The 25,542-nt window shown below is 48.2% G+C and overlaps 2 protein-coding genes across 12 annotated transcripts in view; one reads left to right on the top strand and one right to left on the bottom strand.

Moving 5' to 3' along the window:
• The first annotated feature begins 301 nt into the window (after positions 1-301).
• On the top strand, positions 302-16,832 carry arhgef33 (Rho guanine nucleotide exchange factor (GEF) 33). Of its 4 annotated transcripts, none has more exons than XM_086173710.1 (17): positions 302-459; positions 3,672-3,715; positions 5,365-5,529; positions 5,772-5,893; positions 5,979-6,127; positions 6,215-6,328; positions 6,435-6,561; positions 7,859-7,991; positions 12,137-12,241; positions 13,183-13,278; positions 13,365-13,513; positions 13,585-13,674; positions 13,762-13,937; positions 14,124-14,581; positions 14,660-14,878; positions 15,238-15,377; positions 15,442-16,832. In XM_086173710.1, exons 1-17 carry the CDS (start codon positions 408-410, stop codon positions 15,566-15,568), a joined length of 2,466 nt encoding a protein of 821 aa, XP_086029836.1. In that variant the 5' UTR covers positions 302-407; the 3' UTR covers positions 15,569-16,832. The 4 variants fall into 4 exon arrangements, with proteins under 4 accessions (XP_086029836.1, XP_086029828.1, XP_086029818.1 ...); XM_086173702.1 differs by having other exon boundaries at positions 13,762-13,955; XM_086173692.1 differs by having other exon boundaries at positions 6,411-6,561.
• The window catches only part of LOC147236757 (mitogen-activated protein kinase kinase kinase kinase 3-like), a 44,495-nt gene continuing 35,166 nt past the window's right edge, over positions 16,214-25,542 (bottom strand). For 5 of the 8 annotated variants that reach the window (XM_086173609.1, XM_086173642.1, XM_086173651.1 and 2 more), the window contains 8 exons: positions 24,952-25,055; positions 24,533-24,704; positions 24,354-24,422; positions 24,188-24,280; positions 24,036-24,106; positions 22,428-22,483; positions 22,282-22,329; positions 16,214-20,503 (listed from right to left, as the gene is read on the bottom strand). In XM_086173609.1, the coding sequence (XP_086029735.1) occupies positions 20,416-20,503; positions 22,282-22,329; positions 22,428-22,483; positions 24,036-24,106; positions 24,188-24,280; positions 24,354-24,422; positions 24,533-24,704; positions 24,952-25,055 (701 nt within the window). In that variant the 3' untranslated portion in view covers positions 16,214-20,415. The remainder of the gene's footprint in view (positions 20,504-22,281; positions 22,330-22,427; positions 22,484-24,035; positions 24,107-24,187; positions 24,281-24,353; positions 24,423-24,532; positions 24,705-24,951; positions 25,056-25,542) is intronic. The other 3 variants (XM_086173617.1, XM_086173661.1, XM_086173670.1) reach the window with 1 other exon arrangement.

Raw genomic sequence — 25,542 nt, 5'->3', positions numbered from 1 at the left:
GGGGGCAAAGTGGAACGTCCAGGCGACATGGTGGAGGTCCCGGTGACACACACACACACACACACACACTCCGCGCTCTCTTTCATTGGCTTTTCCGTTTCGTGCCGATTCCGAACATGGCTCGCGAAGACGAGGTCACGCCTCCCCAAATTTAATGAGCGAGCTACAGTATGTGGCTGCGTGATGAAGAAACGTCTCCCTCGCCTCCTGGTCTTCCTCGTCTCTCCCACTCTGTTGAAGACAAGGGCCTTTTTGTGCACAAAGAGCAATCATAGGACTCACATGCTTCGGAGGAGAGAAAGTGAGTGATCACCGCAAAGGTTAGGGCAGTTCAGAGGAGAAGCGCTGCAGACTGAAGTCGTCGCCGGCCGGGTAAACCGACCGGGCTCCGGAGGACTTCCCAAGCCATGGAGGAGGATCAGAGAGAAACCGGGGACGACCTGGACGCGGCGTCAGAAGGTAAGGCAGGTGTCGGGCGGTTTAAATTAACGGTCTCGGAGAAAACGTCTGAGAATCGACGTTTTCGGTGTCGTGAAATGTCGTGGTGGGGTTCCTCTCTAAGAGAGAGAGGAGCTGAAAGATATTTGTACGTCTTAACCCGTCTTAGACATTTCGGATTTTAAAACAGATATAGCTTCTGGTCTGATACGCAGAAGCTTTTTTTTTTTTTTTTGTAAAAGCCGTGTCTGCACTTGAGTTGGTGATGCTACGACCTGATGAACCCCCTCGCCTGAGTTCTTCACACCTCCGACCTCCACGTCCTCCGAGTTTGTCCAACGTCTGGACAGCTAAATGGCGTCCAGCCTGTCGGGTCTGACGGAGGCTGTGAGAGAGCTGCAGCTCCAGAGAGGTTTGAAGCTTGAAGACCTCAGGAAGGAGTCAAGTTGCTCCTTGTGTCTCTCAGCAGACTCAACCTCTCGGAAGCGAGGAGGGACTTCATGGTGGAAAATGCTCTTTTAACACTTCGGATAAAGTATTATAGGCGTGGAGGGGGGGAAACAACAATCTTCTCACTTGAGGAGGTCTCCTCGGTTGAAACGAGTCGGCTAAAAACGCCATATCTGACTCCAACTGCGGTTCCAGGAGGTTTGGGGCCTCGTCACGTGTTCTCTGATATCTGATCTCGAAAGGTCAAATGCGATGGCGGGTTGCCACGGCGACAGGCAAAAGTAGGTTGGTGGATTCGAAGCCGAGCGGCGGTTTCTCTCGCTAAGCTAGCAGCTCTGCGCGGCGACTGGTAGCGGCGTTCAGAAAAATTTGTCTGTAAAATTATGTTAATTGACCATATAATCGGATGAAAGAGGAAAGCGGCCGCCGGTGGATTTTCCCAATTGGAAACAGGTGGTCCGCTTGATCGTCCAACCCTGCGCTCTTATGCTAACTGCGGACGCTAACAATGCAGGGATCCATCCCGGAGAAATGTAACCCTGGCTGAAATCTGTCCGCGACGTACCTGAGATGTCAGGACAAAAGGGTCAAAAAAGACGAAAAGCAAATTCAAGCTTCTTGAAAACGTTGGCGTCAGAAGACGGTAAAGTCTTCTTCGGTTTTGCACGAAGATCCTCGCAGCGTGCGACGTTCATCCCGACCGCCGGGGAGCTCCTCGACTCCTTCTGAAATGGCCCTCAGTCCAACGCCCAGGTCCTTCTTTCTCCTTCTCAGAACCAGAAGGAAAGAGGGAGGCTAACACCTTAGCCTCTCTCGGCCTAAAACAACAGGATAGTTCTGGGTTATTGCCCAAAGTCCATCTGTCCATCAAGGTTGGTACTGGCTTGGCAACGCATGTGAAGCTAGCTACTTCTAAGCTACTTCCTAGCTGCACGCTAGACTCTGAAGATGGACTCAGTCGGAGGTAACGTTTGTTAAGCACGAAGGGTCGACGGTGTTTCGGGCTTCTTCTGGATCCAGTTTCCGGTAGCTTCCCCTCTTTTCCCCTCAAACCGCAGAGCTCAGTCAAGAATATTCGGCTAACGCGCTGCAGGAAATCTCAGGAATTTCATGCACAAGCATCGTCAGAAAAAAAAAAAAAGAACGCCGTTTGGTTTCTCCGAACGCCGTGACCGATTGGCCCCGCTTTTACGGTTTCTCGTGAAGTCGCCGTGGAATCGAAGGTCGATGTGACGCGTTGGTATCGGCTTTTTTTTTTTCTTTCTTCCGGCACGAAGGCATGAATGCGGATCTCCGAGGGGAATCTGTAACGCGGCGTGTCCCGCGGACAGAAAGAGTCCATTGTGGCCTGTACGTCACTTCCTCAGCGGTTACGACGGCGCGGACGCAGCGCAGCCGGTCCCGTTCTATAATAGATGGTGACTTCGCACTCCAACTGCGCCACGGCAAAGTTGACCTGTGACTTTTTACACAACAACGCGGCCATTGTGCGTCTCGCACAAGCAGCCAACTGTCCCGAGGTGCGGCGCGCTCGAGTCCCTTGCGCAACATGTGGCGCCGGCAGCGGCGTAGTTTTTGTAAAAATGTTGAAACGGCTCCTCGGGATACCTTTGCTTTAAGGGGCGCGGGGTTAAGAAAGGGACTCCTGGAAGGAGCAGCCTCAGGCAAGGAACATACATCCACCGGAGTTGTCACGTGGAATCAACGCGCAATCGATATCCGACTGAAAACTACAAAACAGAAGCCATTTTAAAGAAGGACAACGGGAAGGCGGCAACTGATGTTGCTGTTATGGTGAACCAGGTTAAAGATTACATTACATTACATTTGGCAGACGCTTTTATCCAAAGCGACTTACAATAAAGGACGTATGGACTGCAAATACACTTGCAAATACACGATGCACAGGAAATATACAGAACAGTAAGCTTGGGTTAGTGATTTTTTTTTTTTTTTTGGACAAAGACATACACAAACGTACACACACACACACACACACACACACTGCATAGCCTAACTTGCTGTCTAACCTGATCTGGGGCATCAGCGCAGTAAAAAGTCCTGAAAGAGATACCATCTAAACGGTTAATTAAATCCAACCATTCATCAGGTACTGATAAATATGAGTTATCGTTATGGCTTGGAACAAACCAGATCGGCCAATCGGCAGGACAAAAATCAGTTGGGCTGTTATTTTCTTTTGCATTATTCCGAAAAGGCGACAATCCCAAAGATGTTCAGCCTCTAGAATTTGTCAAAATTGAATGTTATCCATTCATTAATTATCTACGCCGCCCTCTCATTCACCTGTTCGGGCGATCCAGGGTCTCCAGTGAACCTCCTGCATGTGTTTGGACTGTAGAAGAACCCTGAGGAAACCCAACCAGACACGTGGAGAACATGGAGAGACCTTCTTGCTGCGAGGCAGAAGCGCTCACCAAAATGCCATCGTCTTAATTCCGCTCCCTATTCTAGGGCGGCCATTTTGTTTTTGTGTTTTTCTGTGCAAACCGCGCGCGCGGGTTCATCCTAATTTATTTGAAAATACGACAGCCGATGTCTAACTTCTGGGGTTCATTCGTGTCGGTCAAAGAAACACGTGAAAGAAGAAAGAAACGTGAACTTATCGCCGTAAAGCGCTTGATGTAAATCCCCGGTGTCTTCGGAAGTGGGAAACGACGGTCGGTTCCTGGACGCCAGCATGTGAATAAATATCAGCCTTCGTTTCCGTTCATTCCTCCTTCCCCGAATAATTACTTCTGTCTCGTTCTGTCGCCCCGCAGACAGAGAGGGAACCTCAGATGGAGAAAACCTGCAGATCGCTCAGGTAAATAATGTTTTTTCTGGGTTGAGGAGCGGTCGGTGTGACTTTTTTTGTTTCCTGCTTGGCCGGTCGTCCCGTTAGCGTTCAATCTGAAATCCTGTTCACCGTTCCAAAGGCCTCGGTAGCTCCAGAAAGATAGAGATCTGAAAGTTCCAAGAAGTGTCCAGCTCTAGCTGGGTTCCGGGAAGTAGCCTCGGCGAGTGCCTTCGGCTGCGCACGCAAAACCAACCACCGAAAAAGAAGAAGTAGAAGAAGAAGAAAGGAGGAAGACGACACAGGCGCCACGGAGGCGGAAGCTGCCACAGCATTCAAGGAATGGACTCTCAGACGGTGGAAGGGTTTCTATCTTCTCCCTGCACGTGAAGAACCCCGTTAGCCGTTAGCTAACTCCACATTTACTCTGGCCCAAATGTAGACGTTCCTGTGGAAACGCCTCCGAGGCGTCGCAGGACAGGAGAGTTTGGACCTCTTGGACTCAACATTTCTCTCTTTTTCTGTCCATTTTGTCCCAAGAAAGACCAGCAACCATTGCAGTTTTTTAAAAATGGCCCTCCGGGATCCACAAGAAGTACCTGGTCATGAGTTCCACCAATCAAGGATGAGTTCCTCTGGAAGCGTCAGAAGCTCCTGCGTCTGAGGAGGAGCTAAGGTGGTTCTAGGAGCCGCTGTTTGAATGCAAAATCAGAATTACCCCAGTTCCTGAAAAGGAAACGTATCTCCGGTGAGAAAGTGGTTGCTGTGATATCTTCTGGTACGCAGCAGCGTAGAAGATTGGAATCGAAGCCGGAGACGGGAAGGCCACCAACATCCGGCGTGACGACCTTCATTCGTCACTCAGGGAATTGAACGGCGGCGGCCATCGAGCAAAAGTGTGTGTGCGGCGGGGGGGGGTTGTACGAGCGGAACGGCACCACAAGTGTGTGTGTGTGTGTGTGTGTGTGGAGCGCCTCCTCTGGGGTTTGTAACGAGTGTGACTGCAATAACAAAACGTCACAGAGCCTCCCGGAGACGTCCGGGATCTGCACGGGCGTGGATTCGAGAAGAAAGCGGCGAGATCCCGGAGCAGCACTTTGGACACGCCGCCTCCAGGTGTTACGGATGCGCCGTGTCGCCGGAGCGAAGAGGAGCAGGACGCAAAACACACGGTCCATTCAGCTTCCTGCCTGATGTTTTTCACATGACCCGGAGAGAGAGAGAGAGAGATGGAGCGATGGGTTCCTTCAAACCATGTAATGTTCCCATGAGCTGATTCACTTATCCCCCGCTGAATAAATTCAATCAGCTATGAGCGAACAAACGAGGAGTGGAACCCGCGGAGGGGCTGAGGACGCGGCGCGTGCTCGAGGAGAAGGAGATGGTTGAAGATCTTCTTGATCGCGAGATAAATCGGAGAGTCGGCGAGGGCGGATCGGGGTTAGAACGAGGCCGGTCTCCTGCAGACGGAGGCGAGGGCATAGTTGGCCCACGCAGGAGCCCCAGAGAGAGAACGTCGCTGAATCCTGCAAACAAAACCAAGTACAAAATGACATCAATTTAATAACATGAATTAGCGTAAAGCAAACATTTATCCTCTTCTCACAGCGATCTGCGGTGACCTCTGACCCCTGAGAAAAAAAAGAACCGCGTCTGAATGTATCCTCGTTGTTCTGCAGCTGCAGGGCCTGGTGGCGGAGCTGCGCGAGGGGCTCCACGCCGCTCTGACGGAGCTGTGCGAGCTGCGCCAGAGGGACCAAGGCCTGGAGGAGAAGCTGGGGGCCCATCAGACTGAAGTGGATGATAAGATAATGGGCCTCAAGAACTCACTCAACACTTTCAAGGTGCTGGAGGGGGGCCGCGCTGTGAAAACACACTCCGTCTTCCTTCCCCGGGCATCTGTAACATAATTTAGAACATCTGACTGGAGCGCCGCTGATTCAATTTGTTAGACAGGAAGGCAGCGGCACTATTTCAGACGCGTCGCGGCGCAACGGCGAGGAAAAAACAGCATCAGAATCCACTTCTTCTTCTTTTTCGAGCCCCACTCGCGGCGCCGCTGGACTCACCGTCCGCCATCTTGCAGGAGGAGCTGAGCGTGGCGCTGTTCCACATCAAGGACGTGTCCGGCCGGCAGCGGGAGGTCATCAGGCGCATCGAGCAGCTGCAGTCCGAGCCCGCCAGGGAGGTCGTCCCCGCCCAGCACAGGTGGGAACGTCAGCGCCGCTTCTAAATCTCCTCCTCCTCCTCCGCCAGAACGACGAGTCCGATTTTTTTTTAATCCCGCGAGCAGAAAGACCTCCAAGGCCGACGCGCTGGCGGCGTCCGGAGACGAGCACATCTGCTCGCCGGGCCAGGCTTCGGATCTCAGCGTCATCCAGAACTATTTCTCCAGCTTGCCGCAGGCCGAGTCGCCGCAGAGGAGCAACACGTCTACGCAGAGTGAGCTCGGGACCGCGGCGGGGCGGGTAAGCATCAGAATCAGTTATTTATATGTGTGTGTGTGTGTGTGTGTGTGTGTGTGTGAAGCTTCCACTTCCGACAAGGAGCAGCAGCGTGGCTGTCCGTCAAAGCCTCCCGTGTGGACCGAGAGGAAGAGCAGCCGCGACGAGACGGAGACGCCCGGCGCCCCGGCAGAGAACAGTGAGACCCTCCTTCGAGGAGCCGTGACATGGCTGCCGCGCTTCGGTCGCCACGGTTACGCTTAAGGTCACCCCGTCTGAAGGTGCCGGTGTTTCTCGGGGTGCAGATAAGAGGCAGAAAGCCGCCCTGGAGCTGCTGGAGTCGGAGAGGGTGTACGTGTCCCACCTGTCTCTGCTGTTGAAGGCCAACATCTCCTTCAACGGGTCCGAGGCGCTAACTGCTAAGGACAAGCGGTGAGGAAAACACACACACACTCGGGTCACTTTGTGTAAACTCATATTCTGCACGGCGGGAATAATAACCATGGACTTGCAGATGTGTGAGGTGCTTTATCTTCTCCCCGCGATGCTTCACCATGTGATGAACCCCGTTAGCCGTTAGCTAACTCCTCAGTCCTGGAACCCCTCTGAGGTGCTGTTCCTCTCCGCTTTCCTCAAAGCTCCCGTCCATTTTTTTTTTTTTTTCAAGAAAACATGAGCAGTGACCACCACAGTTTCACCCGCCGCACTTCCTGCAAGAGCAGAACTTTCAGGACCAGAAAGTTAGCGACTCCAAACATGAAGCCTTCCAGATGGTTCCTGTAGATGAACCTTCAAGCGTCTCTTCGTCTCCCGCCGAGTTGGACTCTTCTTTTCTTTCACCTGCATGTTCACGTGCCGCCGCGTTCCGGCGGCCGCTGACCCTAATTGGGGAGTTTATGGAGAACAGGAAACAGAAAAATCTAATAAAACCAGGTTGTAAACACCGGAATGAAAGCACAGGGTTCTCTTTTCCGCTCCGTCCGCTAATGTGATCACGCCGCGCCGGCGGGGCCACGTGCTCGCCGGGAGCGCTTGTTTTAACCCGTTTAACGCCGAGTTGAGCGCTCGTTTTAACCCGTTTAACGCCGAGCTGAACGTCCGTGAGATGACGGAATCGGAAGGAACTTGAGGAATCTCTCTGTTTGGAAACAGGGAGGTCAAGGGATCAACCTCCACTCTTTCAATGCGAACGCTATTGCAGGGATATCTAAATAAATATTATAAAGTAATGTACAAATGTATTACGAATATGATGTTGTCACTATTAGCATTATTACCGCTCAGTTACCGAGTGCCTCTTCTGTGATACAATCTTCCGATCCCAATCCAGGGCTTAAATCTTCCTTTTTGAGAAATCTTATAGTTAGCGTTAGCCTAGCCCCTAGCTATGCTGCCATAAGCTAACTCTGCTGAAAGGTTCTGCAGAGGTTTGCATCCCACTCATGAAAAACCGTAACCCGGTATGTTCTCCTGATTTATTGCTTCTGCGAATACTAAAGCTATTATTGTATAATTTTAGCACTTAGCATTTAGCTGTTAGCGCTACGGTTACCAGTAGTAAGGGACCATCTGTGCTTCCCAGGCCTCAGATCCTCCTCCAGCCTGGATCCGTCCAAGGTTTTTCCGCCGGTGAAAGGCAGTGATCCACAGCTTCTCTACGTGGATGGAGCCATCAGACGCCTGATTAGTGATTTGCTGAAAACTGTTTTGTTTGTTTTTTTCTATCCAGGCCTTTCCCGAGCTCCCTGAGGTTCCTGATCCAGCAGCACTTGGAGCTGCTCCACACCTTGCAGGAGCGGGTCCTGAAGTGCCAGTGGCAGGGCATCATGGGCGACATCTTCATGAGACTCACCAGCAAGGAGGTAAATAATGGAGGGGAAAGATGAATCCGTGAGTAAACGGACGAGAACATTGATTTCTCAATAAGGAATCCATTGTGGGACTGTGTGTGAGGCTCAAAGAGAGCAAAGATGGCAGATTCTAGCTAGAGCGCTACTTTTGTAGTCCAATCTGTAGTCCCGGGGTATGGAAAGGTATCCAAAGACCTACATTTTGTCACGCTCACATTTAATTTCTGGTGCGAGGCCACCGTTCCGTCCCCATTCACCCCGTAAGGACGACAACAAACATCCGATTCATCCATTCATGGATAAACATGTTCAGTATATCAACGGGCTGACTGTCAAGCCATCGATACGTTGACTAAAACGCTACTAAATGGAATCTTTACTAAAAAATGTATTCATGCATTCATTGATTAAAACATTAATTCATCCATATTTTGACTGAAATATTAAGTTCATCCACACAGTGACTGAAAAATGATTGAACCGTACAATGGTCTTCCTTTAGACCTCCAACTCCAGCATCCATCTACCAACATATTCACTATCCCTCCTCTGACCCGACCATCTCAGTCTGGATTCTCCAAAACATCTACCATGTGTCGTCCCTCTGATGGACTCATTCCTGATCCTCTCCATCCTGGTCGCTCCCAAAGAGAACCTAAACATCTTCATCTCTGCGACCTCCAGCTCTGCCTCCTGTCTTTTGGCCATCGTAACAGTTTCTAGTCCATACATCATCGCTGGTCTCACCAACCGTCTTGTCCACCTTTCCTTTCATTCTGGCTGATATTCTTCTATCTCTGACACTTTTCTCCACCCATTCCAACCTGCTTGGACCTGTTTCTTCGCTTCTTTTTCCAAGCTGATCCATCTACTGAAATGTACCCACGTATTGACCAAAACACTAAATTCAACCATTCTTTGACTAAAACTCACGCCGGCATGTTGGTTGTTTCCCGAGTGTTCCCGCGTTCGCTCCGTGGCAAAAATGTGCAGACCAAAACAAAATCCACATCCAAATGATAGATCCCTCGCTCGTATAATCATGTAGTGGTCAAACTCACTTTCGCCCTCCACTCGCAGTGAGTTTCCAAATACGTGGCCTCTTGGACGCCATCTCCAAGCCTCCGTGTTAAAGGCCCCGAGGTCCCGGTTCATTTCTCTCGGAAGGCAAAGGGTCCGACTTGAGGCCGAAACCGCCAAACGAGGGTTTCGCCGAAATGTTTTCCCTGCATCCCGGGCGGTTCTCCGCGCATTCGCACATCGGCTGTTTTGACAACAAGCGTCAGCGCGGTGGAGAAGCCGTGGTGGAAACGGTCGCCGCTCAAATCCACGGTCAAAGCCGCCGAGCCGCGGACGGGAATCCGTTGACGGACGGCGTCGTATCTCCGTCCACGAGCTAAAAGCTTCCTCTGTCCTCACAGATGTTCCATTAAAAACAAAAAAAGAGGACTCTTTTTGTGCGAGCGCTCGCAAAAAGCCAACAGGCCTCGTAACTCAGAATACCGTTAAGAGCCAAAGACGACGCCGAGAAACACAATGTTGTTGTTCTCTTGACAAAAACCCTCTATTAGCTTCTGAACTTCATGCTTTCAAACATCTCCAACACGTGAAAATTGCTCTGGAGCTACTCTGGATGCGGACAGTGGGAGGGGAGGAGTGAAGTGAAGGGGAACAAGAGCAACATCTAGGAGGTGGAGGTGTGGAGAGGAGCGAAGAAGAAGAAGAAGAAGTACTTTGGGTCCACAGTCCAGCGCAATGGGGAGGGTGGAGAAAAGGTGGAGAAGTCGGAGGTGACGGCAACCATATTATCCGGTTTGGAGATGATAAGAGAGGTTCCTCTTTGGGAGTGAGGAGCATGGAGAGGTCCACGTGGTCTGGAGATGAAGTCAGATTGAGATGGTTTGGATGTGAATATAGGAGGGATGGTGAAGGTCTGGGTAGAAGGATGGAAGTTGGAGGTCTAGTGCAGTGGTTCTTAACCTTGTTGGAGATACCGAACCCCACCAGTTCCATACGTGCATTCACCGAACCCTTCTTTATTGGAAAAATAAAATATGATTTTTCCACATTCAAGACACAGGTATAAAGGCCTGTCTCCGAAAATTAGAATATTGTGATAAAGTTCTTTATCTTCTGTAATGCAATTACAGAAACCAAAATGTCATACGTTCTGGATTCATTACAAATCAACTGAAATATTGCAAGCCTTTTATTACTTTAATATTGCTGATTATGGCTTACAACTTAGGAAAACTCAAAAATCCTATCTCAAAATATTAGAATATCATGAAGAAGTAATTTTTGTTTTTTTAATTACATTACATTACATTGCATTTGGCAGACGCTTTTATCCAAAGCGACTTACAATAGAGGACATAGGGACTGCAAATACAATTGCAGTCCCTATTGCATTACAGAAGATAAAGAACTTTATCCCAATATTCTAATTTTTGGAGGCAGTCCTGTATGTTTTACCGGTGCACAAAATGAACCGTGCACCAACATCACTGTGTTCAAAGAACAAGTCCAACAAAACATGATTTTCACACAAAAACAAAATCATAATAATGAATACTTAACCGCAAATCAGTGTGACTTCTGCCGCCGCCTTCGGGAGACCAGTTCATCTCGGCAAGCGCCGCTCTCGTATCATTTTGCAACAAAGTCTGTTCCATTTCTTTGTTTTCGCGTCCTCGAAAAGGATCGCGAGTAAATATATGGTCATGAGTCGACGACTGAGAGATCCAAAATCTCGGCAGCACAGAAACGTACTTTTTTGACGTCTAAAATAAAGGTACCACTTTATATATCGCTTGTTCTTACCTTTACACTTTGTATAAACAAGGAAAGTGTGTTGCTTAGGAAATCCATGAAGTGCTCCAGAAAAAATTAAGTTTTATTTATGCGATGAACACATTTTGAACATTTTGAGCTTTGGGCTTTCAGAGCGTGTAGCCTAGCCTTGACCTGAATTTTAAAAATAAATTGGGAAAAAAGCACTATATCAGTAAACAATAAGAAATAAATATTTGCAACATATCTTCATAAATATTTATTTTACCTGGTTAATGGGCTACACAAAGTCATTTTCATCTTTACACAGCCTGGAAGCTGCCGTCTGTGAGCGGCGTTTGTTCTTAATGTCGTTCATGGTGGAGAAAAGCTGCTCACATGTCGCTATTTCTCCATATTTCGGCAACCTGGGGTTGAGAGTTTCGACAAATTGATGGCGTTTCGGCAGATATACCGGCTTTCGCGAGCGTGACGTTTATTTTGAGCATCTAAAAATAATAAATATGATTTTATTTTAATATTTATTTATTTATTTATTTATCATTTAATATTATTTTAAGATTTCAAGACACAATAATTAAAATTATTTTCCAATGTAGAACCAAAATTAAAAAAAGAGACTAAAGCCAATAAAATACACTTGAATTAAATATGCTGCTCAAAAAAATAAAGGGAACACTTGAACAACACAATGTAACTCCAAGTCAATCACACTTGTGTGAAATCATAGTGTCCACTCAGGAAGCAACACAGATTCATTTTGACTTGTTTTAAGGACATTACATCAAAGTTGGATCAGCCTGGAGTTTGTTTTTACACTTTAATTTTGAGTGCGATTCCTAATCTAGACCTCCATGGGTTGATACAATTGATTTCCATTGATCATTTTTGTGTGATTTTGTTGTCAGCACATTCAACTGTGTAAAGAGCAAAATATTTCATAAGAATATTTCATTCATTTAGATCTAGGATGTGTTTTTTAAGTGTTCCCTTTATTTTTTTGAGCCGTGTACTTAGAGTGTATTTTCCTGAGCCACTCGGCGCCGCAGCGTAAGGATGATAGAGCTTCGGAGCCGCGGGTCTAGAGGACGACCAGAGAGGAGGTTCATGGATGGGAAGAGGGTTGGACGGAGGCAGGTGAGCAGGAAACAGCTCCTACGGAGAACCCAGGGGTGGTTCCCGGACTCCCCCCTTCTGCCCGGGATCGCGTGGAAATCAACGCAGGCGACCCCGTCCGGATCCTCGTCTGGACCCGAGTTATGATGTGATGGAGGCTCAATCCGGGAAACGCCCCGACTCTGGATCCGGATCCGCTTTTCATTCTGCTGTCGCGCCCAACCTCCACCCTCCGCTCTCCTTTCCAGAGTGACTTCTTGGACTTCTACGTTTCCTACCTGAAGGAGCTCCCGGACTGCCTGGCGGTCGTCACCATGCTCGCCTCCACCATGAAGACGTCGCCCTTCCTGGAGGTAAAAAACACGCAGGGGCTCAAAGTCATACAGGACGCGTGAATGAAAGGGCGAATGGTCGAATGCCTAAAGTCATGTGAACGAGTGAGTGAATGTTTTCGTGTCTTTATATGACATCAATAATTGTTTGTAGGTCAACAAGATGCATGAATGAATGAATGAATGCATGACTGGTGGGACGTCCATCTGACATGAGAATGAGAGGGTGAATGTTCTGTCTTTATGAATGAATTAATTTTTGTATGTCTTTATTTGACACGAATAGCTGTCTGTCTATGAATGAGAGGGTGAATGCTGGTATGTTTTCATGACGGGTGATGGGTTGAATGTCTACAAGACGCGTGAATGACAGGAGGAATGGTCTAAATTCATATAAGTGAGTGAGTGAATGTTTGTACGTCTTCATAAGACATGAATGCGAGGATGAATGGCTCTTTGTCTCTATATGAAGAGTGAATGGTTGTACGTCTTTATGTGACATGTGAATGAGAGGATGAACGGTTGAAAGTCTCAATAAGAAGCGGGAATGAGAGGGTGAACGGTTGTATTTATACGAGACGTGTGAAGGAGTGAATGGTCGTATGTCTTTTAAATGATGCCAATGAGTGAATGAATGTTTGCATGTTTAAATATCATGTGTGAATGAGTGGGTGAATAGTTGTACGTCGCCTATTGTGGCCCTGTGACCAATCCAGGGTGAACCCCGTCCCTCAACCAATCACAGTGAAGAAAGGCTCCGGCAGCCCCGTAACTCTGGACGCGAACGAAAATATTACTCCATCCCGTTCAATTCTAGAAGCTCAACATCACTGGGATTCTAGAACTTGTGGAATCATGCAAAACAAAATGCTGGTCATGCTAACTCATGCTAACTTTTGTCCCTCCGTCCTGATTGGTCGACCCGCTCCTCCATCCTCTCACCTCATTGGCCGCGTCCCCAGCTGGACATCGTGGGCGACGAGTCCAACAGACTGTCCCTCTCCACGCTGCTCCTCCAACCGGTTCAGAGGATCCCAGAGTACATGCTGCTGCTGCAGGTAAGACACACACACACACACACACACACACACAGACACACAGAAATATAATGACGCGGTGTGTGTGTGTGTGTGTGTGTGTGCAGGGCTTGCTGAGGCAGACGGACGCCGATCACCCGGACTACTACCTGCTGCTGGTGTGCATCCAGCAGTTCCGGACCTTCTCCACCCAGTACCACCACCTCCTCCAGCACAACCAGGAGCTGCTGCTCCACAACCGCAAGGAGCTGAGGAGGTGCGGAGGAGGCCCGGGTTTCCGAAACGACGGCCGAACATCGCGTTAACCGCGTCATGTGACCCCGGCAGGTCGACCATGAAGCAGCTGTTGAGGACGGACGGCGGGATTCCGACCAACAACCTCGGCTCTCCTTATCCCCACGGCGGCGGCGCCATGCTGTGAGTGCGCTTTCTACTCTCCGCTCAGGAGCCGATCGGCAGATCAATAACCCGACTTGGTCCTCACGGGTGGTTCGCCCTCCGCAGAGAACACGCCAACCAGGTGAAACGTAGCAAGCAGCGTCTCCTGGAGCAGATCCAGTCCCACCGGTACCAGGACTGGGATCGGGACCAGGAGCAGGACGGCTGTTACGGCACGGAGTGGCAGCCGCAGTTCCCTTTCTTCGGGCCCGACTTGGACTCACGGAACCATAAGGCAGCAGGTCTGCGGGCGCAGAAAGGTCCGATTCATGCAAAGGGGTCATTGAGAAGGGGGGGTCTGAGGTCAAAGTTCACATGCGGACGCGTCGCTCGGATGCGTCTCTCAGAGGACGGACAGCGGTTGGGCGTTCGACCCGTCGACACGACGCTCGCCGCATTTCCTGAGTCGACCCGCTTTTGGCTTTCAGGTCTCAGCAGCATCCCGGAGAGCGAGGCGTCCGAGAGGTCCGTGTCCTGCCAGCACCACCCGTCCGCGAGGCCCGCCGACTTCCACCAAGGCCAGCCGGGCTCCGCTCTGGCCGACGCCCTCGGGGAGTTCCTCCTGCCTCCGGACCCCCCGGGGATGGAGAGCATGTACGAGGAGGACAGGTCGTCCCTTCACGACATCTCCATGTTCGACCGCTGCTCCACGGCTTCGTCCGACTCGTCCATCGACATCGCCTTCGTCAAGTGCCCCAAAGCCCCCATGGCGCCGCACCACGCCCTGGTGACCAACGTGTCCACCAGCTGCGACATTTTCAGCAACGGCGGTCACGGGAACGGCTACGGCAAACTGCCCAACCGAGGGTGCGCGTCCCCGGACGAGGCGGTGCTGATGCGCCGCAATCAGCACCGCCCCTTACAGGTGACCCAGCGCAAAAGCAAGGTGAGCTTGTCTTCGGGAAAAAAAAAAAAAAAGAAGAGCGGCCGTCGGGAAAATACCCACGTCTCCTCTGCCACGCAGTCGCTGAACGGCCTACAGATGGACAGCACCGTGTCCGGCCTGGACGGCGGTCACCTGTCGGAGCAGCGGGCCGGTCTGGGCAGCCACACCAAGCTGGAACGCCAGGGCAGCAGGGGGAGCAGAGGCTGCGTGACCCCGTCTCGGAAACTCCACAGCCCCCTCGGGAACCGAGCGGACGGCGACAAGCAGGCGGACGAGCTTCACGGGCTGCTCGGCATGGTGGGTTTCCGCAGCGGGACGGCGCGAGGTCGGCGTACCTTAGGCTACGTTACGGAACTTCTTTGTAGGACATACTTCCAAAGTCGGTATTGCTTGATACTTGGCGGTGATTGGCTCATAAACGGGCACGGAGGCGTCCTGCCGCTCCGAATCCGCGCTCCACGAATCCGAGTGACCTGGATTCCCTGAAATTAAGTCCCGAGAGTCCAAACGGAGCCTCCGGTTTCTTCAAACCCAAACAAATCCAGGCCAAACGCATCTTGGGACTGCAAAGTCCGCTTGCGGCTTTCATCGAAGGCTGTTTTAACCGAATAAAACTGAGATATACGTGCAATACGCCGGTGTTGATCTTTTATCAGGACCCCGGGATGCAGCCGTGGGGGGAGGAGTCAAAGTGGAGGGGCGGGACGGAGGACAATAACCACAGCGCCTTCAGCGAGAGGAGCAGGAAGGACAAAGGAGGCTTCCGGAGCTCCTTCAAGAAACTTTTCAAGAAGAAGTAAGTTTGTTCGGCTACGACGACGGAGTCCGAGGGAGGGTAACCTGACTCTCGTGTCCGACAGGGGCGGCGACGACAAGAAAGACAAGGGAGGCGAGAAAACCCAAGACGCCCAGAACAACGGCGACCACGACGCCGCCAAAACCCCCAAGCTGGTGCACCTGGAGCTGAACCGCGGCACGGCGGTATGAGGGCGCCGTCCGACCCGGAGGCGGTGACGTTTAACCCCGGTGCTGCGGCGAATCCTCCACCCTGCGAACGCACAGCATAGCAAACATATTGCAATTGCTCATTCAGCTCGGGTTGATTCCCTCCCTGCTTTTCTTTTTTTCGCCGATTTTAAACTCGACGTGGATAAAATCCCGCGCCAGTTCCGGCCTTCTGACGAGGCGAAGCTGAGAGACTGAACACGTCGGGAGCGGACGGTTAGAAAACATCAAGCGAGAATCCAAAATCCCTGTAAAAAATCTCCTCGTGAACACCGACAGCTGTGTTTTCTTTTTTGTAAATTGCTGACCCTGTGCTTTCTGTTCCCTCCGAATCAAACCTGCGCAAATTCAACGGCGGCTCTTCCCGTCACGGTTTCTTCGAGTGACGGCGTCGTCCGCGCTCCGCCGCCGCCGCCGCTGCTCGCCGGAAGCGTCTGAGCTCAAAAGTCTAAAACACGCGCGCTGCGATGGAAAACTGGAAGCTCAATAAAGGTTTGCTTTGAGAATCCTTTCCCAGAATCCTTCCTCTCCGGTTGAGCTCAACTCCTTATCCCTCAAATCCGAGAAGACGTTTTTAACCTTGAGATCCCCGACGTCCACGCAAAAAGGAGCACACACGTCCGCGGGTTCACTTCCTCCTTTTTAATGTGTTAACCTTTCATCTCATAAATCTGTTACACTTCTGAAACAAAATATAGGCAATTATACAGTATGTAAAACAAACCCATTTTTTATTTTACACTATGTACATATCGTAACGTGTGCATTGCATCGTGAAAAACAACAACAACAAAAAGAAAAAATAGACAACGGCGATGTGATGCGGCGGCGACAGAAAAGAGCGTCTGAGGGGAGGAGACCTGGATTAAAACAAGGATTTGGCGTTTTTTTTTTTTTTCAGCTCGCCGGTTCGAGATCTAAGGTCATCTAGTTCTGCGAGCGAGGGATTTATTTCTCCGGCGGAGGTCGGGAAATGCAGAGGCGACAAACAACTCGATTGGGGGGCAAAAAAAAAAAAAAAAAAATTGAAATCAAACCGGTAAACGACTCGAACCCGAAATAAGAGCGTCGGGTTTCGGTGGAATGTCTTGAGTTTTTTGACATCACTCAGAGGACAGACATGATTTTTTTAAAAATAACAGTTAAGTGTTGACACCCGGACATATATTAACCAATTTATTAACCTTTTGGCATTATACTCAAACACGTGATGTGATTAAAAATGAAAAAAAAAAAAAAAAAAAAATTCACGACCTCGAGGAATGTGTGATTACTTTCGTGACGAACCAAAAAAAAAAAAAAAAAAGAAAAAAGTTGAATCGTAACGGGTGAGACGCATTAGGCTTCATGGCTTGTTGTGAGGCTATGCATTATCCTTGGCACGCCTAGCGTCGTCATGACCCCGAACGCACACAACGTGGAGACCCCGTCGACTCACGGACGGGCGGACACAACCTGAAACTCCGGCGCCGATTACGTTTTAGCTCGAAGGGACAATTTGTTAAGTGCCCGAAGCCATCGGGAAGAGGTCTGGCGGTACCTCCGCGTTCCTCCGGGGTCAACGGTGAGCAAAGGAGGCGTGGCTAAACTCGGTCTGCGGTTGGCTTTTCATCCGGAAAAAACAAACAAACAAACAAATTTCCCGTAAAGCTAGTGGAGGTTAAAGTGTGTGTTGTTGTGAGCCGGTTCAGCGGTATTAGCATTAGCCGGCGCTAATTTTTGGAGTAACTGCCATTGCAGAAAGAGGCGGCTGGCTAGCGGGGTAATCCAAACGGGGTGATGGAATTTCACCGCCGATTCCGATCGCGCGTTTTAATGGATTCATTCTTCAGCTGCGTTTCTTTATCGGCTCGTGTGATTTCTGCAGACGTCAGCTGATCGGCTCAGTCTGACCCCCTTTCACCTCCAAGAGCACAAATAACGGGATTCGTCAGAGTTCTCGCACCGAAAGTCTGAGGCCTTAGAAAGCTCTCTGCAGCATCTGCCGCTTTTTATTTATTTTAAAAATGCTTATGGCGAGCAAGGGAACGCTATCGCCTAGCGATAGCGACGCTGCATGAAAAGTAGAAGAAATCTTTCACAACTATGATTGGACTTGGTGCGTTTTGGAAGTCGTTCATCTGACTTTACTTTCAGGGATTTAAAAAAATAAACGTGGCAAATTTCAAGCTTAATTTAATACAATTAAAAAAAAAAAACAAAAAAAAAAAAACAGTCGCTAAAATGCTAACCTCAGACTCCAGTTACTACGGAGCTGCCGCAGCCACAGTTTTAGCATCGTAGCGTGCGGCAACCGATTAAATTAGCTTTAAATAAAATGCAAAAATGAAAAATAAACAAAAACAAAGCACAGGTGAGATGGTGATGCTCTCAGCCTCCTGGGCCAGAGACGACTTCCCCTGAAGTACGCAAGGCTGCACGGAGGAACGCGTGACGACGACTTCGCCACGTGGAAAAGCCCGTTGGAGGTGTCCGTTACACACCACGCCAGATGGATAATGGCCGCTGGCGTCGCGGTCGGGGAGTTTCTTTAACAAGCAAACAAACGCTAATGGCCAATGCTAACGCTCAGGCCGACCCGGAACCTTCAAACGTGATGCTTCTCCCTGAAATATCTGCGCCAATTCTAAAACTTCAGACACAGCCGGGCTCTAGTGTTTACACATCAGCCAAAATATGGCGGAAAATTGTAAAATAATGCGGCGTCACGTTCGTGCTCGTGCAGACGATCCCGTGAACCTTTTTGATTCATACTCATTAACTCGCCGCTCGTGTCTACGTGAATCAAAGCTGGTGGCTTTTAAATGATTATAAATAAATGCATTTATTGCAAGAACCTTTCGCTAAGATTTGCTAGCAGGCTGACCCGCTTGCACGCGCTCGTGTGGCGCAAACATGCACGCGGTGAGATCTGTAGGACGGACGAGGGATAAAAATAAAATAAAAAAAGGTCCGACGATACGGGTTGAAACGAGTTGGAAGCGTTCAGACCTGCGCAGAGGTAAAAATAAAAACACGAGGCGTCTCGGAGGCTGACGCTCAGAGCAGCACCCGGCCGAAGTGGGGAAGGGGGAGGGGACTGGGTCGCTTCCTGGCCGTTCCAATCGAGTCCTGATAATCAATAAATACACTCTTTCTTCCATTGTTTGCTTTCTCCACGGCGACGGAGGAAAACAATAAACAAAAGCTCTGGAAACAACAAATATATTAAGACTTTAAAACTCACTCAAGTACTTTCTGCGATCAAGGGCAAGTCATTTCTGAAGGAATGCTAATTGTTAGCGATGGCCGGAGCTTTCATTTAGTCCCACATGCTGGTAAACCCCCCCGCAACAAAACTAGTGGAAGTGACTCTGGACACGGTTCCTGAAAGTCACGTCCGGTTTTCTTTGGGTTCCTCGAGAGAAAAACGGGTAATGATTTTAAAAGTGTTGTATTTCAAAGGTGTGTGTGTGTGTGTGTGAGTTAGGATTAAATGTGGTGGGGGTGAGCTGCAGTTCCGGTGTTGGCCACTAGGGGGCCCGCGGTTGCTAATGTTTTGTACCTTTGAAATAAACCGTCGGTGGAAATTCAACTTTTCTGCGTGAACTCGAGTCCCTCTAGTGTTTCCATTCGCTCGCGCTCTTTCAAATCCTCACGCTTCCCATTCCATGCACACGCACGCACTCACACACACACACACACACACGGTCATATATTATGACATCACATTTGTTTAACAAATACCTTTTTTCTTTGTGCAAATTTTAAACACCAGTGGTTCAATAAAAAAAAAAAGGAAAAAAGGAAAGAAGAAATAAAAACAAACACACAAAAAGAAACGTCTTGATTAGAACAGTGTAAAAATACAAAAAAAAAAAAAAAAAAAAAAAAAATGAAAAGGATGATTTTGAGAAGAACTTAAGATGACCTTCCACCGGGAAAAGCTACGCATGCGGGGAGAAAAGCAGCGCTCAGTGCTGCGTCCCGTCTTCGCTCGGTTCCAAGCTGTTCTCAGCGCGTTCTCTTGAACGTCCACCTGAGGAGACACCAGGGTGCGCCTGTCTATCTCCACGGCTGTGTGGAGCGACCACGCACACACACACACACGCACACACACTCACACACACACACACACACACACACACGCTCTCACACACGCACACCTAACTACACGACCAGAGCTTCTGTTTTTTTTTTTTTTAGTGTTCATATCTGTCAAAAATACTACATTTATATTTACAACAATTAAATAGAGGTCAATTAAGCACTTGTGTGGTTGTAGTGACGGCTAATTGGAATTGGAAAGCTAGCGGAGGTGGCAAAGATTTTTTTGTTTTTGTTTTCTTCAGTCTCTTTTAAAAAAAACAAACAAACAAAAAAAAAAACATAAAAACAGGAAAAGCCATCCTGGTGGTTAAAGTTACATCATGCCACAATAAATAAAGATGGAGTTTTAAAAAAAAAAAAAGGGAAAAAAAAAAAGGGGGGGAGGAGGTGACGGAGGAGCGGACGATGGAGAAGAAACGTTCTCTGTGCAAGATGGCTCTTCTGTGAGGCTCTAGCGCTAGTAGCAGTAGTAGTATGTGTACAACTAGTAGTAGAAGTAGTGTTGACGTCAAGACTCCCGTGCTGGATGTGGCGTGGCCGGTGTGCGGGGCGGAGGGGGCGGAGCTAGGGGGAAGGGGGCGGAGCCAGGGAGGCACATGGAGGGGGTTCGTGGGCGAGCGTCTCTCCCGGTTTTGCTCACGCCTCTTGTTTCGCTTTAGTGGTAGGCTGTTTTTAAGAGGGTGTGTTTTGAGCACGCACAAGTGTGTGAGTGTGAAAGAGTGTGTGTGTGTGTGTGTGTCTCAGTAGCTGTTCTCATGGCCTGCCAGGATGTAGAGGTTGCTGTGGGCCGTGGGGTTGTCCGTCGGCCGGCTCTCCAGCACCACCACCCTGAAATGCAAAAAAAAAAAAAAACGCAGGGTTGGGTCGGAGCGGCGGGGATTTTGTTTCCGCTGTGAATCCTGAAGGAAACCCAGAGTGCGGTTACTCCTCCCGTCGAAACCACCGAGTCAGAAATCAGCGTCCAGGTGGTTTCCAAGGACTCCACGGGCACCACGGAAACATGGATTTACCTTTTGTTGATATTCAACAACTCATGTTCTCAGTCATCCGGGTCATTCTTGTTGAAATCTTCTTTTCGTAACTTACTGAACTCTCGCTGACCCCGATGGAGGACTGAGCTCCACTGGCACGCCACTACTGGACTGTCCTGCACACACCGGTTCACTAACCCCAGGCAGCTCATCGCCATATTTATTTATGTACTATTTAACCTCCATTTGGACTGTATTTTTGCAAAGAATAACTTAAAATCTGCACATTTCTACTTGAACATGTCCATCATTCCTGTCTGTAGTCGTCTACAGCGGTCCCTGACCCCCGGGTGGCCGACCGTTTAGATTAAATTACTTAAATTATTTCAATCTTATTTATTATCTGAGTGTAAACAATGCTTTATTTTGAATTCTCTCCGTTACATCAGTCTATGACTCACTCCTAATGCATGTCAAGATGCTTGTCTTAATCCACTAATGCTAATATTAAACCCACGAGCTAGCAAAATAAGTAAAAAAAAAACGTCTTTGGAAAGTTTATTTGCAAAGGGGGAAATGCCGAGTGAAGAGACAGAAGAAGAGTCAATGACCACTAAGAAAAAGAAAGCTGCATTTAACGGGAAACACTTAAAATATGGATTTATTGCGGCAGGTGATTCCAACGCACCAAGCCCGCTCTGCATTATTTGCGGCGACCGGTTCTCCTTCAAAAATGCTTCGTCACTTAAAGAGACCAAGCACACTGCCTTTTGAAAGAAAAATATGGGACGATTTATATATTAATGTGTATTTATCAGCCACACCTTAAAGGTGAAAATAATATATCAAACCGGTCTGTGGCGCAAAAAATGTTGGTCTTCTTTAGTTCACATGTCCATCTGTGTAATATAATCACAGCACTTTATCTGAAAATTACTGACATAAAAAAACAACGTGCACATACTATTCATTTATCTATCATATCTGCACCTGCTGCTGTTTTGCACATCTGGTTAGATGCTAAAGCGCATCTGGTCGCTTGTGCCTGTGCATGCGTGATGATAATAATCTGATGCAAAAGATATTTATATCCCATGTGACGTGTCCATCCGATGTCGGAAAGATCCGGCGAGAGAAAAGGTTTACCAAGAGAAGAGGAAACGTCCAGGAGTGCATTCTTAACTCCCACCAGAAATCTCATCGCACAGCCGCCGCGTCCACACGGATCCATCGGCGGAATTTGCCATCACACACACCGAACGTCGTTCTCGAGGGGGGAAAAAAAAAAAAAAAAAACTGCTTTCCCTTTGCTTTCCCCTGAGAGAAACCCCGGTAAAAAACAAACAAACACAAAAAAAAAAAAAAAACAGGACTGTGACTTGGCAGACGCTCAAATGCTCCAGGTCGCATGAAAGTGCTCGGCGTTTTTAGCACCCGATTGACTTTTAGCCCATTTATTTTTACTCCTTTAAGGCGAAAACATTGTTTTTCCCGAGCTCAAAACACACCGGAGGGATCATTTTGGCGTCTGCGTGGTCACGCGTTAGAATCCCGGCCGTCCCTCCTCCTGCTTTTCCTCTCCGACAGGCCAAAGCCCAACTCAAGACTCCCACCACAGAAGAGAGGCGGCTGTACCTGGGCAGCGAGATCCCGCTCTCACTCGGATCCCTACGGTCGGCACGTCTTCAGCGAGAAGACACCAAACAGGATGTTATCGCCTGATATGTGTGTGTGTGTGTGTGTGTGTGTGTAGACTTGGATCGGCGTGTTTGCGTTCTCACCTGTCTGAACCCAGTAGTCTGAAGATGCGCGTGTTGTCTGAGATCTCCTGGGTGATCTGGTGGACGGGAAAAGCAGAAACGTCCACGTTATTTATCGGAGGAAACAATGAACGGTGAACGTTTAGTTTGCATCATAGCTTCTCTCATTTCGAACATGCTTATTTTTGCTGTGCTAGAATTATCTTGGCCACCTTTCCTTTCATTTATTTCATAACAGCTACATGTACAATATTTTGTCATTCTCTTGTGCACTCCTTATCTTTCACTCGGTACTTAACACACTTTATAATTTATTTGTATTTCTTATTCTCCCCCTTTTTTTTTAATGTTTATACAATTTTCTACTATTATATTATTGTTTTATTTTTCTTGTAATTCCGGCACAACAATTTCCTTCGGGATAAATAAAGTTGTTCTTATTCTGGCTAGTAGTCTCGTCACCTCTTTTCCACGCTCTCCATACTCTGGACTGTTGACTCCAAGTACCTGAACTCCTCCGACTTCTTGGTCTCCACTCCCTGTAGCCTCACCGTTCCACCCGGGTACCTCTTATTCACACACACACATGTCCTATCTTGCTGCGACTCACCTTCATTCCTCTCCTTTCCAGAGCGTAACTCCACCTTCTCCCTGCTCTCACTACAGATCACAATGTCATCCGCAAACATCAGGGTCCGAGGAGATTCCTGTCTAACCTCATCTGTCACTGAGTACAAGAAGGGGCTCAGAACTGATCCCTGATGAGGTCCCATCTCCTATTTGAACTTAAATACGCTTAATAAAAACTAGTTTATCTCTTTTACTATGACTTACTATTCCATCCATCCATCCATCCATCCATCCATCCATCCATCCATCCATCCATCCATCCATCCATCCATCCATCCATCCATCCATCCATCCATCCATCCATCCATCCATCCATCCATCCATCCATCCATCCATCCATCCATCCATCCATCCATCCATCCATCCATCCATCCATCCATCCATCGTCTACTACCTATCCTTCTCAGGCTGGATGGGAGATGCTCTACTATTATTCTTTATACATTATTTGATATCTATAAGAATAAGAACAACTTTATTTATCCCGAAGGAAATTGTTGCGCCAGAGTTACAAGAAAAATATAACAATAATAAATAATAGTAGAAAATTGTATAAACAGTTAAAAAAAAAGGGGGGGAAAAAAAAGGAGAATAAAAAATACAAATAAACTGTAATGTTTCTTAAGCAACAAGTGAAAACTATAAAGTGTGTTAAGGTCTTAAGTACCGAGTGAAAGATAAGGAGTGCACAAGAGTATGAAAAAATATTGTACATGTAGCGGTTATGAAATCTAATATTAAGTAAAATTTTTCTTATTAAAAAAAACACACCCAACAGAAGCTGAAACGGATAAATAGAATAAATGTAATTAGATATACGAGCTAATTGAGCTACGAGCTCAGTCGCGGAGCAATTTCAAGTGGTGCGTCAAGGTATTACTGTATGTTAAATCGGCGCAGCGGGACTTTTCACACTTTGACCTGCACAAATGCTGACGTTTCAGCTCATTTGTTAACGAACCGTTTTACTGGCGAGAGTCAGTATGAGCGCGTCCTCACCTCGTTGGTCTTGAAGCTCCGGCCCTGCATCCCGTGCCTCCAGAAGGCCAACACGCTATCTTGGAGACAAACTGCGGAGACGAGGGATAATCACAATCACGGATCTCCATCCCATTCCAGATTAAACGGCCGCAACCGGAAGGCTGTTTTACCTATGGATTCTATCTGGAAGTTGAAGGTGAGCTCTGCCGATAACTTCCTGCTGGATTTCAACCTGCCCTGGAGGTTCACTATCTTTATACATCCTGGGAGAAAGAGAAGGAGGAAGTGAAACCCGGGTCGGTCAGCGTCTACTTTTGCGCTTCTGTGTTTACTCACGGTCCAGGCAGACCAGGATGGTGTCTCTCTCTAACTGCGTCACGTGGATCACGCACGTCTGTGGAGTGTCTGCGGGCAGGAAAAGGCCGCCGGCCCTGACTTTGAGCACACCGCAGTAAAAACGTCCGACAGGCCGAGTATCCGCGGCTCGGCGTCTTTCTCGACGCTCGCGGTCTCACCTGCTTCCGTGAACCAGGAGGACGTGGAGTTGGGGTTGACGGTGCCGAACCTGACCACCTGGTTGAGCTCGGTGCCTTTGCTGACGGCGACGCAGATCAAGGGGTAGGTCTGCTCCGGGACCACCAGCATCTCGAACACCTCCAGGGGACACGGCAAAGGGAAGTCGATGTTCTGTCGGGCGAAAAAAAAAAAAAAAAAAAGGGGGTTCCGATTTGCTTAAAATATCGTTTGTATTGCGGGAATAGCACCAATGCTAACAGTAGCTAACGGCTAATGGCAGCTGCCTGGTTCCACAGGAAAGTCTTTTCAAATCAGTCAGATGAGGTATGTTAAAAGCACATTTGGACAAAAAAAACCAGAGGCAACCGCAGACACTGGTTCAAGTCAGCTGATGCCGGGAAGGGACGGATTTACTGACCTTTATGAGCATGAACCTCTGCATGGACTCCACCCACTCCAACAGCATGACGCTGGACTGGAAGGCTCCACACAGGTACTTGTGGCCGGTGTACGGGTTGCGCACTGCGGGACAACAGTATTCAGAATCAGAAATATAGAATATATATATATAAAGTTGTGTTCAAAATAATAGCGGTGTTATTAAAAATGTGGGTAAAGCTCAAAATCCTTCTAATATTTTTATTTCCATTCACTGGGAATACTGCACATTCTATTTTACATGAAAGCATCAAGAGAAATGAGCAATATTTGAATTAGTTTACAGAAAATGAAGAGAAAGTGGTTGTGGGCTGTTTAAAAAAAAAATATCAGTGTCTAAATTTTTTCATAACAGTTTCAGTTCATTGAGTAAACATTTGAGTTTGTTATAAAAAAATAAAAATAAAAATAATATAAAATATAGAATAATAATAAAAAATAAAGTTGAAGTAAAATAAAAAAACAACTAAAAATTAAAATAGAATAAAAAAAAAAAAGTGGTGCAGAGGAGTAAGCGGTGCAAAAAGCTGACTGAGATTCCTGAAAAATTATACTGACCTTTAAGAGCGGC

Source organism: Fistularia commersonii, chromosome 2 (genome assembly GCF_037954325.1).
Source record: "Fistularia commersonii isolate RoL2024-O1a breed Wild chromosome 2, RoL_Fcom_v1.0, whole genome shotgun sequence".
Classification (NCBI taxonomy): Eukaryota; Metazoa; Chordata; class Actinopteri; order Syngnathiformes; family Fistulariidae; genus Fistularia; species Fistularia commersonii.
This window is presented reverse-complemented; position numbering and strand designations above follow the sequence as displayed.